This window comes from Rhipicephalus sanguineus, chromosome 10, assembly GCF_013339695.2.
Source record: "Rhipicephalus sanguineus isolate Rsan-2018 chromosome 10, BIME_Rsan_1.4, whole genome shotgun sequence".
Taxonomy (NCBI): Eukaryota; Metazoa; Arthropoda; class Arachnida; order Ixodida; family Ixodidae; genus Rhipicephalus; species Rhipicephalus sanguineus.
In genome coordinates, this window is record NC_051185.1 from 144,723,750 (window position 1) to 144,743,256 (window position 19,507).

At 46.1% G+C, this 19,507-nt stretch overlaps 1 protein-coding gene across 1 annotated transcript in view; it reads left to right on the plus strand.

Annotated features, from left to right (window-relative positions):
* LOC119372542 (putative phospholipase B-like 2) overlaps window positions 1–19,507 on the plus strand; it is a 40,877-nt gene that overhangs the window by 16,298 nt on the left and 5,072 nt on the right. Inside the window, exons 6-9 of the mRNA XM_037643023.2 lie at window positions 1,165–1,325; window positions 7,551–7,643; window positions 7,721–7,792; window positions 16,048–16,200. Of these exons, the coding sequence (XP_037498951.1) occupies window positions 1,165–1,325; window positions 7,551–7,643; window positions 7,721–7,792; window positions 16,048–16,200 (479 nt within the window). The remainder of the gene's footprint in view (window positions 1–1,164; window positions 1,326–7,550; window positions 7,644–7,720; window positions 7,793–16,047; window positions 16,201–19,507) is intronic.

Here is a 19,507-nt window from a genome sequence, read left to right on the forward strand (position 1 = left end):
CGAGCACACTGCAGGAATTGCTGGACTCTTTAAAATTTCTGCTTAATTGACGTGTACTACACCTCAATACAAGAATTTCTTTTTAGTTCAGATGCTGTAGAGTCGAGACAGGTGCATCGCTTAGTATTGTTAGTATCTATCCTTTGCTATGCGTCTCGCGTCGTTGTTCATTTCCGTGTTAAATTGCCTCCAGCACTCCTACGGCGGTTTTAAGTAAGTTCCACTTATTCCAATGAATCGCAACAGCAGCAAAGTAAATTATTAAGGTCACAATGTCTGCATTTGTACGTTTTGGTGCCATGTGCTGTGCGGCCCTGCAAAGGCGGGGAATTTTATGAATTACTGATAATCCTGGTGAAGTCACATGAATCTAGAAACACTGCGAAAAGTGGCCACATCAAAGTAGGGGGAGGGGAGAACGGTACACTGCACTAGGTGTACCAGAATGTAAGCGCCTATTTGAAGCTGTAATACATCACTTCCTTAGTACATCAAATATATGCCTTTGTTATATGTATATAACGTTTTTCTATGTATGAGTGATATATAACCTCCTCATCCTCTTTGATCAGCGTCTTCATCGAAAAAAACAAACGCAAAGCGCTTATCGGCAGTAGAAGGCAATAATATGTAGGGGGAGGGGAGAACGGTACACTGCACTAGGTGTACCAGAATGTAAGCGCCTATTTGAAGCTGTAATACATCACTTCCTTGGTACATCAAATATATGCCTTTGTTATATGTATATAACGTTTTTCTATGTATGAGTGATATATAACCTCCCCATCCTCTTTGATCAGCGTCTTCATCGAAAAAAACAAACGCAAAGCGCTTATCGGCAGTAGAAGGCAATATTATGCCTGCTATCCGTGGCCAGGCATTTTCAACACAGTGCGATGGTGCGACACTCGAATTGTTTGTCATCCAGCAGTAACTTTTCAAGAAGGAAAGTGAAAGTGAAACTAGTTTATAAGGATTCGTCCTACAATGCGTTATGTCTGGCGGACACGGGAAGAAGAGAACAGAGATAGCCTTTGTGCACACAGTCATTCTGCTAATGTGTTCGTGGCGCACATATGTTCTACAGTGCGGTAAAATATAGTGAAGCGTAGGCTTTTGCTTTTACTATGATCATCTATAAACATGTATCAAAACCATTGGCAGGCTGTCATGGAGACGTCAATTGAGAACAGCAACCCCGACCTGTGGCTACTGCTTGATCCAGAGGCGGCGCCACTTACTTGGGTACGCGCCATGGTGGCGACGAGGTTGGCTACATCAGGACGAGAATGGGTTGACATATTCGCGAAGAAAAATAGCGGCACGTGAGTATAGTAGCGTGAATGGTCAACGTGCCTGCCTTGGTTACTGAGCTGATGTTTGGCCTTTCATGCTGGACAATGAAATGATTCTATATAATGTGCCAAAGAATATTAACGCTTGATATAAAGTAACGTACGTATGTTTTTTTGGCTAGGCAAGTAAGAAAGAATTGATAATAATAGGTGTTGATCACTATGCTAAGCCCTCTCTATGAAATCATGCTACACATCGAAAAGGCAAACTTTTAGTCATCACTCCGGTTCATTTCGCATCAAATGTAGCTGTCATACAGCTTGCAATTTATGGATGCGAGACTTTATCGCATATTAAACTGCAGCGGCAGCGGTAATTGGGTCTTTCACGTGAGTGTGCTCAGGTACAAAGCATAAGTAAGCACCAAGCTGAAAATCTCTAACCTGGTTAACTTAGTGCATTGTGTTTCTGGACACTTCTGCGTTTCGAACCAAAGGTCTTGCTTAAAACGATTCTGATATGTGTAGTTCCTGTATAATACAAAAACGGGAGATCATATGCGTCCTAATTATTCGGCTTCGTAGTAAATGATCTTGTATCTTTTAAGTTCTACTCTCCTTAATGCACATGATAAAGAGCGCAATCGCAATCGCAATAGATGTGTTTTCTTCTGGTATATGTTCTCAAGGTTCAACGACGTTTCTTCCGACGCACAAGGTAGCGGAGCGTACGGAAATTTCCCAGTGCTATAGTTTTAGCGCACCTTTGTACTATTGTATTTATTAAGAAACGGAGGATAGGGGCAAGTTGCGATGGCGTTATATTGATGCACACACTTACAACAGACAAAGCAGACAATATGAATTATTATTCTTGACTCCTTCACGGACAACCCTATAATTAAAAAATCGGCACATCCCACGCAGTGTGGGAATCGATGTAATGCGAAGCAGCCAGCAAAGAGCTGCATACATCGTCTTGTTTGTCATTGAGGCTCATGAAGTCATTCATTTCGTGACATCTAGTTCGCTATATATCGCGAGATTGTCATACATGCATGCGTGTACAATCTGGTATATGCCATGGTAATGAAACATATATTCTGCTACATATATAGGATGCGTGACCTGCTGTATATGTTCGGCACTCCTGTCATGCCGTAACAATTTAGGTATATATCCAGTTAACAAAACGGCCGCGAGTGCACGAAGCCTGGCGTCTAAAGCATACCCTACATGACATGCGTGTCGTTATTTTTATCTTAACTCCTGTTTTTTATGTTCTTCACACAGTCACGTCGCGAGATACCAATTTCGGTGCATATCAAGCTAGCGAAATGGCCGCGAGCGCACCATGATTGTGGAATGGGGGGGATGTAAATCATGATGTACATGACATGCGTGTCATGATTTTCATGCTAATTCCTGTTATTTAGGTTCGTTACACAGTCACGTCACGAGATACCAATTTTGGTGCATATAAAGCTAGCGAAACGGTCGCCAGCGCACCATGAGCGTGGCACGCAAGTCATGCTGTGCATGACATGCGTGTCATGATTTTCATGTTACCACCTGTTATTTGTGTTCGTCACACAGTCACGTCACGCGATACCAATTTTGATATATATCAAGCTAGCGAAACGGCCGCCAGCGCACCATGAGCGTGGCACGTAAGTCATGGTGTGCATGACATGCGTGTGATGATTTTCATGTCACCACCTGTAATTTGTGTTCGTCACACAGTCACGTCGCGAGATACCAATTTTGGTATATATCAAGCTAGCAAAACGGCCGCCAGCGCACCATGAGCGTGGCACGTAAGTCATACTGTGCATGACATGCGTGCCCTGATTTTCATCTTAACACCTGTTATTTGGTTCGTCACACAGTAACGTCGAGAGATAATTATTTTTGTGTGTGTCAGGCAAGCGAGACGGCCGCCAGCGCACCATGAGCGTGGCACGTAAGTCATGCTGTGCATGACATGCGTGTCATGATTTGCACGTTAGGACCTGTCACTTAAGTTCGCAAATGATCTTGTATCCTTTAATTTCTGCTCTCCTTAATGCATATGATAAAGAGCGCAATCGCAATCGCAATGGATGTGTTTTCTTCGGGTATATGTTCCAAAGGTTCAATGATGTTTCTTCCGACGCACAAGGTAGCGGAGCGTACGGAAATTTCCCAGTGTTATAGTTTTAGCGCCTTTTTATAATGTTGTATTTTACTAAGAAACGGAGGATACAGGCAAGTTGCGATGGCGTTATATTGAAGCACACACTTACAACAGACAAAGCAGACAATATGAATTACCATTCTTGACTCCTTCAAGGACAACCCTATAATTAAAGAATCTTGTATTGTTTCATTCCATCCAATGTTACCAGCAACCAATGAATCTAAGAGCATTCGCAGCAGAATGCTCAAGTAATTTCATTGTTATTAGATGCGAAGTATCTTATGGTGGAGTTCGATCCGGTGGTAGTGTTGGTGGTGTGCGGCGTGACCACCCTTACTGCGCATGCGCATACCCTCTCCACTTCCATCTCCCCCCTCTCCACTCCCCTCCCCCTTTCCACTCTTCCTCTGAAACGCGGGCTAGACATGCCGAAATTCTCTCCTGCGCAACGCCGCGATGAGCACCAGCGCATGCGCGTCCCCTCCCCCTCTCTCTCCTCTCCTACGCTGCCCCTCTCTCGCACGCCTGCCGACCGCGTTCCCCGCTCGCCCTGTGAGAATTAACAGCCAGGCTGGAGGGAAGACAAGACGCGCGTAGCGTTCCTCTTCGCGTTCCACGACGCGATGTCGGTAGCATGCCCAAAGAACGCCAACGGAATGCGATCGTGCAAGTGCTCCGGCTTCGCATCGCCTCATGGTCCCCTTTAGCGGAAAATGGTGTAATTTTTTTAACCAACGACGTATTGTAACGGGTTAAAGTGACGGCTAGCGGGACATTGTCTGAGAAGAGTAGTAGGATAGAAGGAGGGAGAGGAAGTGCGTACAACGGCGAGCCTGGCGGCGATGGCCGTTAGTGTTTAGTGCATATTTCTTTTGTGTATTGAATGACCGTTACATTTGGTCGCAGCGGTGCGTTTCGGTAGCAGGGAACCCCCGAAGGACGACTTGGGGAGCGACGCTCGTATGCGTATTTGGCAAGGTACGATAGAAAGTAGGAAGCCTTGAGTGAACTGATGCGCCGTGTCTTGACCAATAGACTAGGAAGCGCCGCTCTTGTCACTAACTCCGTTGTCGCAGCGGTAGGCACTCAGGACGCCAGCGAGGAACGCACGGTTCATCCGGAACAAAGTCAGCTTTGTTCCAAGAATAAGCCAGGCGCGCATAAGAACGAACCCGAGTGCTCTCTCGGCGGAGCGTCTAATGATAACAAAGACGCGTGTGGCGAACGAGCGGAAGACAAGAGAGGAGATGGTCCTATGTGAAATGGCGCCTCTCAGTCCTGTTGAGAGCATAGTGACGTGAACAGCGCGTGTGATACACAAGGACGAAGAACCGACGAGGACTAGCGCTGACTTCCAACTGAAATTTGTTAACACAAACATGGAAAAACGAGAACAAGTAGGCACACGTGATCACCGCTCATTTGGATTGCGCATGACGGCAGGCATGGAGAGGGAACCAAGAAACAAAAAGAATTATTAAGCAAAAACCACAAAACCGCGAAAAGACGTCAGGAGAAGCAACCGGAGTATGTCTAGGTTATCTGACCGAATGACCGGATGAACTCGTCCTTGTGTATCACACGCGCTGTTCACGTCACTATGGAATACCAACTAGCCCGGTCACACACCTTGCTTGTTGAGAGCAGCGGTTCAGAAAAACTGGCGAAGGCGACCGACGCAAGCGCAGAAACACGACGCAGGCGCCGAAGAAAGAAAAGAAAAAAAAAATAGAGGATCACTTGGATAAAGGACATCCCGAGAGCCCGGGGATTGACTTTTGACTTTTCATCGCAGCTGGAACCACCCATAGGGATTGTGCAACACGCCTCAGAGAACCTGTGCTCTAAGCTCCGACGTCAATGAAAGTCACAGCAAGAATGCAAACCACTATTCCGGCCACTTCCAAGAGCCATCGTGGATTCGCCGAGGACTGACGGCTATGGGACTCCTGCACCTAAGGTGGAAATATCAGCGCACGGTAACGAGGCGGAAAACTTGTGTCACTCCCATCATGACCTCAACATCACCAAAGGGGGACGTGATCCCCAACAGCTGGTGACAGGTGAAATAATGGAGAGGCAGCCGAGCCTAGAGACAAGTTGCGATGACCAGGTGCACCCCTTGGAAAGTACGATTGAAAAAGCAGCGCAACGGATTTGTCTCAATGCGATGTTCGCGATCCAGGCAGCCGAATCACGTACCCTTCGGCACAAGATGAATCCCGGTGGCTTCTCCATCGCCAAGCAAGAGTTGTCCTCAACGACCAATGTCTTAAGGTTGAAGACTATTCGTCATCGCAAGGACTGTCCGCTGGATTCGATGTAGCAACGCACCACCTTGGTCAAGAACGCATAGAACTGACCTCGAGGAAGCATGTTTGGTATCGCCCCCTCTCCTCCCCCCCCCCCCCCCCCAGTGGAAAGATGTTACGGGATGTTACGGGGTTACGGATGTTAAGGCTAGCGGGACATGGTCTAAGAAGAGTAGCAGGAGAGATCGAAGGAGAACAAATGCGTAGAACGGCGAGCCTGGCGCCATGACCGTTAGATTAAAGCAGTGTTTAGTGTATATTGCCTGTGTGTGTTGAATGAAGTATGTACATGTGGAGCATGTATGTGCAGTGTGCATCCGTCGGTAAAGTTTGTATGCCTGCTAAAGTTTGTTGCACAGCCAAACACAATAGCTACTGCGCCATCAGGACGGGTAGACAAAGGGAAATGAGCAGTGCTATAATAATTCAAAAATAAATGATAGTTCGCACAAAATGTTTTTGATTTTCGAGAAAACTTGTAGAAACGAAACTACTTGAAATAACAGAGAGCTGAGCTAGTTGGTAAGTATTCATTGTAAAAAGACAGGGCGTGGCAAACACGGACACAAGAAGGAAGTCAGGACACCACAAACGCCGACTAACAACTGAAGAGACGCACAACGGCTGAAAAGAAAGAAGGCACGAACACTTATCTGCGCATGCACATGCAACAGGCGAACCTATCAATCCGGCACGCGTGGCGGTCTACGTGGAAGATAACTGTTAAGGTATTTGATTTCATCTTTATGCAAGTTAATCGACGGTTGGCTCACGCATGCGCTACCACTATTCTCGATATGCCATGCTTCAACCATCAGGCGCGTTTCTTCATTTCAATGCTGGTACAACACTGCGCATTCATCAAATTTTGGCGTGCACTTACAATCTCGACAATGTAAGGATAGATTAGAAGGTGAGCCTCCTGTTAGCAATCTCTTATGTTCTAATATTCTCTGGTTGATGCATTGGCCCGTCTGTTCTACGTAGAAGCGGCCGCAGCTGAAAGGGATCTTATACACCACACTCGTACGGCAATCAATGAATTTGTTGGTGTGTTTCACGAAACAAATATCGGTCCGCTTCTTGTCTTTTACTCCCTCATTCTTCCTCTGCACAGCGGCACAAATCTTGCCTAGCTTATTGGCAGCCGTGAAAACAACATTAACGCCGTATCTAGTTCCTACTTTATTTAGCCTGTGAGATACGCGATGAATGTACGGTATACCTACGACACGTTTCTTCCTATCGCTTTCTGCAACCATGCTCGGACTTAACACAATATACTTCTTTAAACGTTCAGCGACCGTGGCCACTGCATCACGAGGATACCCTACATCTAAAAGACGTGTAACCTGTGCGTTAAAGCTATCACTCAATTTGTGCTCACACGACTTGGTGAGGGATGACTTAAGGCAAGACATGGCGATGCCGTTTTTACAACCTTCTTTTACAACCTTCAGTAAAGAGGTGCCTCAGAATAATGGAATACAATTTCTAGACATTTCCTTAACGTTCCAGAAGAACCACGTGTGCTGGCAGTATTCTCCTATATCTTCGAAACCGCTGTTAAATTTTTCGTCGAAGCACTCCAAGGTTGTAAAAAACGGCATCGCCATCTCGCTCACTGTTCGACACATACCCATCACGATGGGCCTGACTTTCCTTCGGATATTTTTAAAATGCTTGCTGTTTTCTGTTTACCAGTGATTTTTCGTGGCCTTCCAATTTCGAATGGAAAATGTGACAGATATATCAATCTCATAGATACAATAACCAGTGGATGATTGTTGACTACAAGCTGTTCAAGCCTGGAAGTGCCATTGTGAACGATACGCTGTGGATTCTTGAGCAAATGCCGTAAGTACAGGCGTATTTTAGATCTCGCGCAGCCTTCATTCACAGGTCTCTTCTTTTGTTTGTTTTTTTCATTGCAGTGGTATAATGCGGCAAAGGGACGTAAGTGATATTCTTCGAAAGCAGAGCTATTGGCCGAGCTACAACATTGCGTGAGTACACTGTCTGTCTGGTTCCTCGTCTGAGCCTTATCTGCGCAAATAATGTGAGCTCGGACCACTTAGCACGAGAACTTCGCGCTCCAAAAGAGGCAACTGGCGAAGACGAACGGAGCAACTTAATCGGTAACTCGCAAAGCACCAAATAAGTCTTCAAGGTCCTAAGAGCACAGGCATAACGCCAATTTCCCACTATAAAGTACTTGGTGTAATCAAGCACGGCTTTGGTAAGTCTCCTTGATCGAAAAAAAAGAAAAATAACGCCAGGCCTGCGCTGAAACCGCAGCACAGTCACAGCGAAAGCTGGAAGAGCGACGTTTCTAGAGCCCGTTAAGCTCTCTTGAGGCTACAATACAAGTACACTAGAAAGGTACCCACTACGCCATAAATCACAGTTTTTCTGAAGTTGGGAAGCACCTATTAAGCCATTATTCGTCATTCTGCGGACAAGCCAGGCACCAGCTGCACGTCTGTAAGGAATTATGTGCACTTTGTTTACGCGACGACTGATGACGATGAATTATGGCTCAGCCCTTTGTAATGGGTTGCAATCTTTAAACGGCCCACCAGTTATGTAATTTGCATTGGGTGACACCCGGTCACTATTTCCCTCTCCCGTCATGATGTATAACACGTTGACGTTGGAGAGAGACGGAAGGGGGGGGGGGCGAAGAATTATACTGAGACCCTGAGGAAATGTATCATGCGCTTATGGGCTTCCTTGGCAACCAATACAAGTGCACTTGCAAGGAACCCACTACGCTATAAATCATTGTAATTTTACCGAGACCCCGAGGAGAGAGAGAGAAGGAATGTAGGAAAGGCAGGGAGGAAGTGGATCATGCGCTTATGGGCTTCCTTGGCAACCAATACAAGTGCACTTGCGAGGAACCCACTACGCTATAAATCATTGTAATTTTTGAGAAATAGGGCAGCAGGCACTGTGCCATTTTTCGTCATTCTACGGAGAGCGTTGGTACCTGTTAAACGCATGTAAGGCATTATGCGCACTTTGTTGATGCTGTGCCTGATGACGATGAACAATTATGGCAGATCCCTTTGTAATGGGTTGGAAGCATTCAACAACCTACTCTTTGCGCAATTCGCATTGTGTGACGCCTGGTTACAGAATTCGCGTTCTGCGACGCTTGGTGCTTATTTTACTCTTCTACCACGCTATATTGCATATGCTAATGTGGTTCCTTCCCGACATGAAGCCCGTATAGGAGCATTTTGCAAAGCAGTTTCAAGCACCGGCATGGCTCAGAGGGTGAATACTGGGCTCCCACGCAGAGGGCCCAGGTTCGAACCTCGTTCCATCCTGGAATTTTTTTTTTATTTCGTTTTTTTTTTCTTATTTCGAGCGATACTGGTTACGGACACCGGCGGCGGCGGCGGCGGCGGACAACTACGGCGCCAAAAACGGCCGGTGAAATGATCTCATAACAGATTTCGCTGTAAAAGGAAGTGCCCAATAATACAGTTTCACGGATTTCACCCGAAGTGTTCATAGGCGAGGAAGGCAAAATGAGAGGTCACAAGCGCACTCATGCTGTCGGTTTCCACCACAAATGCATCTTTCATTCACCATTGCAGACAATGAATAGGAAGGAAGAAAATTACCCTAAACGTTTCTGGCCGAGGCACCCACTGATTTCTTGATATATAATAACTGCCACGGTCCGCCGTGCCAAAAGCACAATATGATTGTGAGTGTCACCGTAGTGCCGTACTCCCGATTCATTTCAACCACCTCGGAATCTTCAACGTGCTCGTAAATCTAAGCACACGGGCGTTCATTGCCTTTCGTCTCCTTAGAAAGGCGGCCGCCGTAGCCGGAAATAGAGCCTGTGCCCTACCAACTGATTTCTCCTGATGCATTATATTTGTACACACAAATCTTCTGCGTTGGTGATATTTTCCTAGAGCAAAATTTCCCTAAAGCAGAAGAGTTGCGGCGGGCGCGTTTAATGTAAAAAGAATAACATTACAGAGATGGAAAGTGCGTACGGATACCCACTTAAAACGCAAGCGAACACTTGAGCACGTGAGCTGGTTATTGCACCGAACGTGCTGAAACGCAGGCGAGTACATGCGCAGGCATCTTATCACAAACAAAAAGCACTGTAACAGACCACCCTGCATCATAAGCGAAAGCGGGGCATGCGCGAAAAAAATTCGCGGTGAAAGAAGGCTTAATGAATGAGAGCCCTTCTAGCGTTTTCAACATGGTGGAACACTAATTCCTGATAAGCATACTCGCCTCGGGATCGCCTTAGATTTCTGAGTATCGTTCGCGGTTTTTGACGTTGCGACTGTGTTCTCGTATCGGTGTTTGCATTGTTGGCTTCAAGTCAAATATTACGAGGCAATAAGCTGCGCTCCCGGGAATGCCCAGCACTTCATAATAATAACAATAATATCTGGTGTTTATCGTCTCAAAACCACGATATGATTTTGAGGGACGCCGTAGTGGAGGGCTCCAGAAATTTAGACCACCTGGGGTTCTTTACCGGGCACCTAAAACTGAGTACACGGGCCTCAAACATTTTCGCCCCCATCGAAAATGCAGCTGCCGCGGCCGGGATTCTATCCCGCGACCTTAGGGTCAGCAGTCGAGCGTTATAACCACTAGACCACAGCGGGGGGGGGGGGGGGGAGGTAGGCGCCCAGCGCTTATGAGACGTCCATATAGCCCATGCCCACCTAGTGTTTTATTTTCCAACCGTCTTATAACAAGACACAATGCCTCGTCTTTTATCAGCAATATCATGAGCGCGATGTTACAACAGCTACATTAAATTTAGAACAGCATAACACTAAAACAGCGAGCCTCTTTTATCTGTCTCTAGCACCGGCAGAAACACTAGGTACTCAACGATCATTTCTAAAAGGCACCTCCTTTAGCAATTCGGCAATTTCAGAGACAAATATTCCGACATACTAGGACCTGCTATCGGGAATATTGCACAGCTCTTCGATGGCAGCAAATCGGTAGAAGGAACACGTAATGTACTTGAACTGAAATATGGGCGCGAAAGGATTCATATGGATCGGACAAGCAAGTTTTCTGGAACAAAACGTTTATTCGGAGGCGCACATAGTACGTATTCTCTGTTGTTGATTTTTTATTGCAATAACAATTATAAGGAGACCTCAGGCTTAACTTTGCCGTCGGCGTCGCCGTCGCCGTGAGATTTCGTACGTAATGTAAGGGTGATATTAGGGGCTTTAGCTTGTACGTGTACTTCTTTAGGTTGCCGTATTACCGGATACCGGAAGGAATCTGCGCATGCGCGGGGCTTTACTGAACGTAAACTACTCGCCGGATAGGCTTCGTTTAGACCCTATCTCGCAAATCCACTTTCGTTCGTAGCTACTCGCGATATCCGCTTTGCGGAGACTCCAGCCGCCGAGCCAAAATAAGCCGAAGTGTGAGCGCCTAATTGCGGTCACCTTGTTTCAACCGGATCGCCGAAGCTAGAGCGACCTAGAATACCGAAGCCATAAACGTGAGAGGCCTAAAGCCCCTGACAGGCTGGATAGGTGGCGCCATCTAGGGGGCCAAGATGAACCAGGCAAGCAGAAAATTGTTATTGCAGAACAATCGTGCTCTCTACTTCCAGCCTAAATGCCTTGCAGCGGCACAATTACGAATGTGTTGTCTTTTTAATAATTTTTCCCTCAAAAACAATAGGCGAAAGCAAACGTGTCCATGACTGTAGTTGCATGAAGCGTCACAAGATGTCGACACCATCGTCCGGTAACCCGGTATTTCTACACTTCTTTGCATATACCGGGATACTGCACATGCTAAAAACCTCTCATATGATTTTGTCGTAGCAGTGATTCAATATTATCTATATTAAATATATTTTGAGTGTAGTTGCCATAACAATTTAGAGGTTTGCGCAAACGTAAGGGCATGCATTTACGTACGTACATAAACGTTTACATATGGCGAGCTAAAACGTTTCTAAAGCATGCGTTCCGGTAACGCGGTAAACGCAATCCAGAATTCCGGTAACACGGTAACGTTAAAAAGTATACGTACAATCTAAAAGTCCCTAATATCGTCCCACGCGTCGTATGCTATAGGCCTCGAGGCCCACCAATCGAAACACCGGCGCCACCGTCGTCGTGACGTGCTTGGCAGGATCACGTGGTCTTAGCGGCCGCGTCGGCTGCTTGTGGAGCATTGCCACGTGCTTTGAAAACGAGTTTCAAGTCCCACATGCGCTGCGGTCTGTTAAAATTCGGAAGTTTTCTCTCATTTTCTACTCAATTGAAACCATTTTAATGGAGTGGCTGCCACCGAAGGGGACGAGCATGGGGCTCTACCGCTCGGTGCCGCAGGGCCGCGCTTACGCAACTGAGCCCAGTGTCAGCCTGCACCGGTAACCGCGGGACAAGAAACTGCGTGAAGCATGAGTTGTAAAGCTAAGAACCGGCAAGTAGCCATCGGCTACGAGTCTTGTGTGCAAAAAGCACTTCCGCGACGAAGACTTCCGTTACTGCGTCCGGCCTGCGATGTTCGGTGAGTAGAAGACAGCGCGCACTGAGACTGAGATGGCTCGCGCGCGCTTCCCGCCGGCAAATGATGCTTATCTGCCACAGGATGGAGAAGGCGCTACCTTTTACCACGTCCGATACCATCTCAGAACCCTCCCGTGCGACCTCAGCATCCACAAGATCGGCTGCAGATGGACAAGTCATTGTTTAGATACGTTGAATTAAAAAACGCACAGGGTCCCTTTTATGCATTCGCCAAAGAAGACTAGAAGGCGAAAGCCATCTTCTTGTTGTCAGTAGTTGTACTGATTCTCCTGCGCCCTCCTCCAAAAGGGTTCTGCACCTAACGCGGTTTTGCACGGCCTCCGTGACCAATCACGGAGGCAATGCAAAGGGACATTCCGTGTGGATACGTCATCATGTGACGTCACGCCATGTCACGTCATGGTGATGTCATAATGAAGGTACAAATTTAAGAGACATGTGACGTCATGATGACCTCATTTGGAGACGTCATCACGCGACGTTTATTTTTTGCGTCACTCGTCTTGACGCCACCGACGGTCAATCTTCCCGTTTGAAGAGGCATCTAAGGCTTTCGCCTTCATAAGCTACGCGACGTTTGCTGGTGGACTAGCGAGAGTCAAATGCTGCGGTTGTGTGCTGCATTTATGTTGGCAATAACATTTTTTCAGTCGAGCTTGCGTTCCCCTGACGCAAACACTATGTGCTAAAAAGCCCAAATTTATTTGTGCCACTCTCAAACTGACGTTGGGCCTCTCCAACCCCATGTATTTTCTTGGAGCCTTATTTATTTACGTGGGAAAGATGCCACCCTGTTGGCCTGAGACATGACACTGCTGCCAAAATTGGTGGGGTACTCGCCAAATAATTACTATCCTGTTTTGCGGCTGCCGGTTGCTGCAGCAACTTCTATTTTATTCACCACTATTTCAAGTTCATGTGGGTCCTAGTTCACAGCCGACGTTTGCAGAACAAGTCCGGCAAACGTTACTGTATTTTCTTTCTTTTCCTTGGCGTTGCATGCTACTACATGCTCGGTCTCGTAGACTGCTTCTCCTTCTACCAGCAATGTCGAAGTGGTGAAGCTTTGGCCTATGAATTTCTTGATGACAGAGAGCGGCAAGCTCGCTGGAATGCAAAGGGATTGATAATTAGGGAGCATTAAAAAAAGGCGTCGCATTTGCTCACGTTTTGTGTGAGCACCAAACGAAACGAATGCACTAAATAAAGTAACAGAAGCAGCGGTATTCGCCCGCTGAGAAGACCGATCAATACGCAGTGCGAGACAACTTGTCATATGACATTGAAACGTACACGAATTTAGACCGAAAAAAAAAAAACAATGAATCGTCGGGACGGCACATCACAAGGTTGCCATGCGCACCGAAGCCGTAGTTGTAACGAAATTGTTTTTGAACTGCTCTCATAGCGTCCGCGCAGCAGTAGTTGTTTGTGTGCTCACAAATTCTCATATTTTGCGGCCTAAAGTTCACAGCGCGGTGCCAAAACGCACTCGTAGCAAAAGCGAAACCATCAGTACGAACATACATGCAGACGCTCATGCATGCTGAGGCACCGTCAGTCGTCGCGAACCCGTGCGATCGCTGGCTTAAGGCTTTCTGTTATGGTTATACCCGCAGTCTACTCTAACGAGATATTTCACATAGTTTGCACTCAGCGAGTGGCTACCTTTCGCGCAAGAGGCCGGTTCAGGGGTCTCCAACGCGGCGACCGCGTGAAGCGGGTGCTCGGTTGTCTGCAAAGAGACAGCGACTGTAGAGTATCTTGTGCCTTCAGTTCGTCGAAAATGATTATTTTGACAGTAAAGAACACAGTTCCTTTCGAAAGTAATTACAGAAATGACCTGGAGGGCTTCCGCGAGGTGTTTTTGTAGAGCGCCGACAGCAAAACCTATGGGGAGCGCGCCGGCGGTATCCTACCTAGCACACAATCGAGGCGCGTCCGCTAGAGGGCGACTCCGTAACTCCTCGCGGCCAATGTGCTTGAGTGAAAACGTGCTATGGCTGCCAACAATTGCGTTTGAAGAAGAGAGAGAACCAGTCGACCATCTCCGTCGCGTGAAACGCATATGGGGATATGCGTGTCTCCAGAAGGAAATGTGTACTTTGATCGGCCGGGCGTGATCGCGTGCGCCCTACCTTGCCTGGAATCAATAGACGGCTCATACTTTTGTATGTGCCATATTCTAATTGCTCAGTTTGCGTTGAAGAGATAGACAGCATGTAAGCCGCTTCACTCGCTGTAGCAGCCGCATTCCCTTATGTCGGTGTGTTGTAGAGTTACGCCACTTTGTATGCTGATGGAGAGACGCGCTAGCGTTGTGTGTTCTCTTTACTTAGTCCCGTTTTCGCGCTATTTCCACGGAGTATCATGTACCAACTGGCCCTTCAAGACATCCTGCTGATAGCGTTACTTCGTAGCACATTCCGATTGTTTAAATGCGAAGCAAGGCACTTTGAGCGTTTCTATCTATCTATCTATCTATCTATCTATCTATCTATCTATCTATCTATCTATCTATCTATCTATCTATCTATCTATCTATCTATCTATCTATCTATCTATCTATCTATCTATCTATCTATCTATCTATCTATCTATCTATCTATCTATCTATCTATCTATCTATCTATCTATCTATCTATCTATCTATCTATCTATGTCGGCGTACGTCTGAGTGCTCTCATGATCTCCTTAACTTGGTGTAGAGCAAAATTAGAATGGGAGGGTATAATGGTGTTTGACGAATACAGGACGGTGAGAACAGACATTGGTAATTTAAAAGCGAGATCGTTAAGAAACACCGACATCATTTTGCAAAGAATGCAAAGAATAAATATCAGGATCCCAGCAGGAATCGAACCCAAGCATTTTGCGTCGAAGTCAGGTATTCTACCACAGAGACACGCCAGCTCTTAAAACTACTTTGATGAAAGACGCTATATGCAGGCTTAATGTCGGTGCAACGTCAATTGTGGTTGCATCGCTGACTATAATTTTACAAGCATTACATATGTACTCCTATGATACAGGTTCATGTCTGGTTAACGTCAGTTGAGGTTCTAGTGTTGGCTGCGCTTTTAATATTATAATAATTCTTGGGGTTTAACGTCCGAAAACCCCGATATCATTAGGAGAGACGCCGTAGTGGAGGGCTCCGGAAATTTCGACCACCTGGGCCCATTTAACGTGCACCTAAATTTAACGACACGGGCCTCAAGCATTTCCACCTCCATCAAAAATGCGGCGACTTGCGGGTCAGCAGTCGTGTATCATAATCACTAGACCACCGTGGTGGGGTGTTGGCTCCGCTTATATAGCGGTGTAATAAATATTACATTTCTATTCCTATGATTCCGCAAGCTATATTCAATCGTTGCTCGGCTGCTGAGGAGCCCGCTAACGAAGGTTATATATGATATTCACATCGTCGCACCGTAAACTGCACTTTGTTTCGACAATACTGATGTCCGCGCTCTAACGTGAGTGCTGACGATACGTCAGATCATAAGTTACCCTTTAAACGCCAGTGCAGTCGACGTTCCGATAGATAGATAGATAGATAGATAGATAGATAGATAGATAGATAGATAGATAGATAGATAGATAGATAGATAGATAGATAGATAGATAGATAGATAGATAGATAGATAGATAGATAGATAGATAGATTTTTCATTGCTTTTTTGCAGCTACTTTGCTGACATCTTCGTGATAAGTGGCCAAACGGCACTTGTGGAAAAATATGGAGACTACTACAGTTATGATAAGGCGCCCAGGGCAAAAATCTTCTGGAGAGCCCACAGTGATGTTTGGAACCCAGACTCCATGACAGCGGTAATGAGGTAATATGCAATGATTTCACCGCTTCTCGTGTTTTTTAGGGGGGCGGGGGGCAGGGGGGTCCTTGGGAATTGGCTGCATTCATATCATACCGAACTACTTAATGCGAAGAATCCTGTATTTGGTACGCGATATGAAGACAGTATTGAACCAATGTTAATATTACGTACTTTGTATATCCCCACCATACTCGACCTATGTGACTGAAGCCACCTGTTTGCTGCAGTGTTTCGTACGTTGAAGTATAGGTCACCAAGTCGTGCTAGTTGGTTAACATTCATTTTGAAGGCCTATTAACGGCGCTAGTAAACGCTGACAAATAACGTGCGAAGACAAAACGCGCCCACACTCACAACTGAACGTTGAATGCTTCATGAATGACATATCTACAGTCAACAGTTCATGAAACAAGTTCATTGGACAATAATACGCCTACATCACCAAGTAGCATCTAAAAATTCCAGCTCACAATCACCAAGAGATACCGAAGGTTCGCTTATACATCTGCGTGTAGTATTAATCTTGAATGCTTCGAACAGCTCTCGAGTGCACCGGTCCCTGTGACGATACAAAATCTTGGTTTTATTCAGAAGCGGTTGGTGCGTGTCATTGTTGCCTACTTTACACTCCCTACTATGCTTACACACGTGCCAAGAGCCATCTGTAGGGCAATTCCTAAAGTGCTCATTTAGCTGAATAATTACACACCTACCCGTTTGTCCCACGTACGCTTGCCGGCAAGAAAAATGAGACTCATAAACCACTGCGCACGCACAAGGGAGAAACCTTGACCCATGTTCAACGAGGCAAACAAAATGACTGCAATTAGGTGTTTTGTCAATAATTTCGTTACCCTAGCACACCAACGCCACATTTTAGGAGGATTAGGTAAAAAAGGACAGACAGACAAACATATAGTCTGACATATAGTCAAACATGTAGTCTCACACGAGTCTTGATGTAGCTGATCTGAATTAACTCTGATAGGTTGGTGTTAGTGAACGTCAGGAAAAGGTGCTTTGTAGGTTTTTCTTTTCACGCCTAATTCTTTACACATTAATGACATGGTCCTACTTCGATCCTTCTAGAAGTTCTCCCTCAGGTAGTTCCAAGAGGTCTCCATTCGGTATTACGCCACAAACTATGTCCAGTGACCGGTGAGAAGTTAAAGAGACTTAAAGCTTTCCCACTGCTACGAGGTTGGACAGTTCGCTATAGTGCGTCTGATCGCACACCTCAAGCAAGTCAATGGAAGCCATCATGATTGCCTTGTATCTGTGACCCCTTGCTTCAGAGAAAGATTTCGGCACAAGGTTGTACGAATGGTACGAACGAAAGGTACGAATGATATTGTACACAATGGAACTTGGGGAAGGTTTCTTTAAGTTTGATGAAAAAATGGGTATTGCTTCGGTGGGCACCTGCTGGGAGGGGACGATCAGGAAGTGGACGATAGGTTGTTCCATTTACACAGAAAATGTATGTTCGCGAATGATGGCTGCCACCCACCACCGAGCTCAACAAGGGGACGTGACGATATGGTGTAAGCAAGACGTGTACACGGCAGCAGTACGTTGTTGTTTTAACCCAATATAAGTAAGGCAAGTTGGTTGTCTCACGAAAGGTTGACCCTTACCTCCAGAAAATTTCGAAGTAAATGGAAAGTTGAAGACGGGAAAGATTCAATATCAGACAGAAAAGCGAAACTGTGCACAGGAATAGACAAGAGAAGGCGGCAAAATAGGAAAAAGCGAGTGTCGGAAAAGGCGAGCCCAAGGGTGCCGTCTGCATGAAGACGGGGCGAAAGGGGTGGGTTGCCATGCCGGAGGCCGCAAAGGTCCAATCACCCGGAGTTGGCTCAATCCCCATTAACCCCTTTTTTTTCCCGGACACGGCTCAGCCAAGCTATGCGAGGCGTGGTAGGAGGTCGAAACCCACCACTTAGCATGGGTGCCTGGCGACGCCACTCACTAAACGGGAAAATCGTGAGAGGTGTTGTATATTATGCAGTACGGCAGTACGGCTATGAAAGCTGCCAAGAGCTGAATGGTTGAATTTCGTCTAGAGAAGCGTTTTCTTTGGGGTTGCAAAGGAAGCCGATGTGTAACTGACACCTGAACAGGTGTTGTGCGAAGTAGTTGTCGTTGTGTCCATTGGTTGTTTAGGACGCTGGAAGCGATAAAAATGTCAGGCTCCCAGGTAAGCTGGCCCCGCAGGAGATGGCGCGAAACAATCAGTGGTAAAGGTTTTGTACAGATGAGGCAGATGAATTCCGCATTGATACCTGCAGCTATTTTCCGCATGGACGCAAGTGCCCATTCTTGCCGCGTATTCTGCTGTGGAACGCCGATGCAAGGATATCGACGCGAAACGTGCACATTCCTTGTCGCGGGGCAGCGCCGGCCAGATGAGGCATCAACAGCTAGAACGCGGTACTTCACCAGGGATGATTATTTTGACGATGACCGCATTGGGCGAGACGTGACACAGCCTGGTCGGAAATGAACAGTCAGCTGTTCAACTGGCAAGATACGAAAGAAACGTCGAGTGATCAGGTTGGATGTTGACTTGATACTAAGAAACACAGATTATCCATTGCTCCACAGCGGTCCACATTGTTCCACATCCACAGCGGTGTGGTAACCAAGTATAAGAATTGGAAGAATAGCATACCAGTTGAGCTTCTTACTGGAGAAAAGGGGTCAGTAATCTGGTGCGCACATTCTTGAGCTTCTGAAAAAGAAGTTATTCAAACGCAGTTATTTTAACTGCTAATGCAAGTTTTCCTCTGATTTTAGTTTGGTTGTTAATGAAAATGCAGCGTATATATACCTATGGAGAATATTTTGTCACTTTGATGCCACTGCAAATGATTGTACTCACTCTTCTTCAAAGGTGCGCAGAGTTAACACATACACAGTGCGCTACGAATAAAATACAGGACACATGACGTCACTGAAGTAGAGCACCAAGTCGGGCTAGTCGGTTTAAATTCATAATACGACTAAAACTGCGCTAAAAACACAAAGACAAGGACGAGTCCTGTTTTCCTCGTCTTTGTCTTTGTGCTTTTAGCGCAGTTTTAGTCGTAAACATGACGTCAAGCGCATTCTATTCGTTCGGTACTGTGTCTTTGTTAACCTTTTGAAGATGAATGAACACCAATACGCCCACTTTATAACTCTCCTCATTGCGTTGAATGTTTTACACTATACACCACTGTGAATATTTCGAATGTGCAATATAAACTGGATTCTATGGGGTTGTATGTGACGAAAATATTTCATCCACAGAGGATTGAACGCGTGT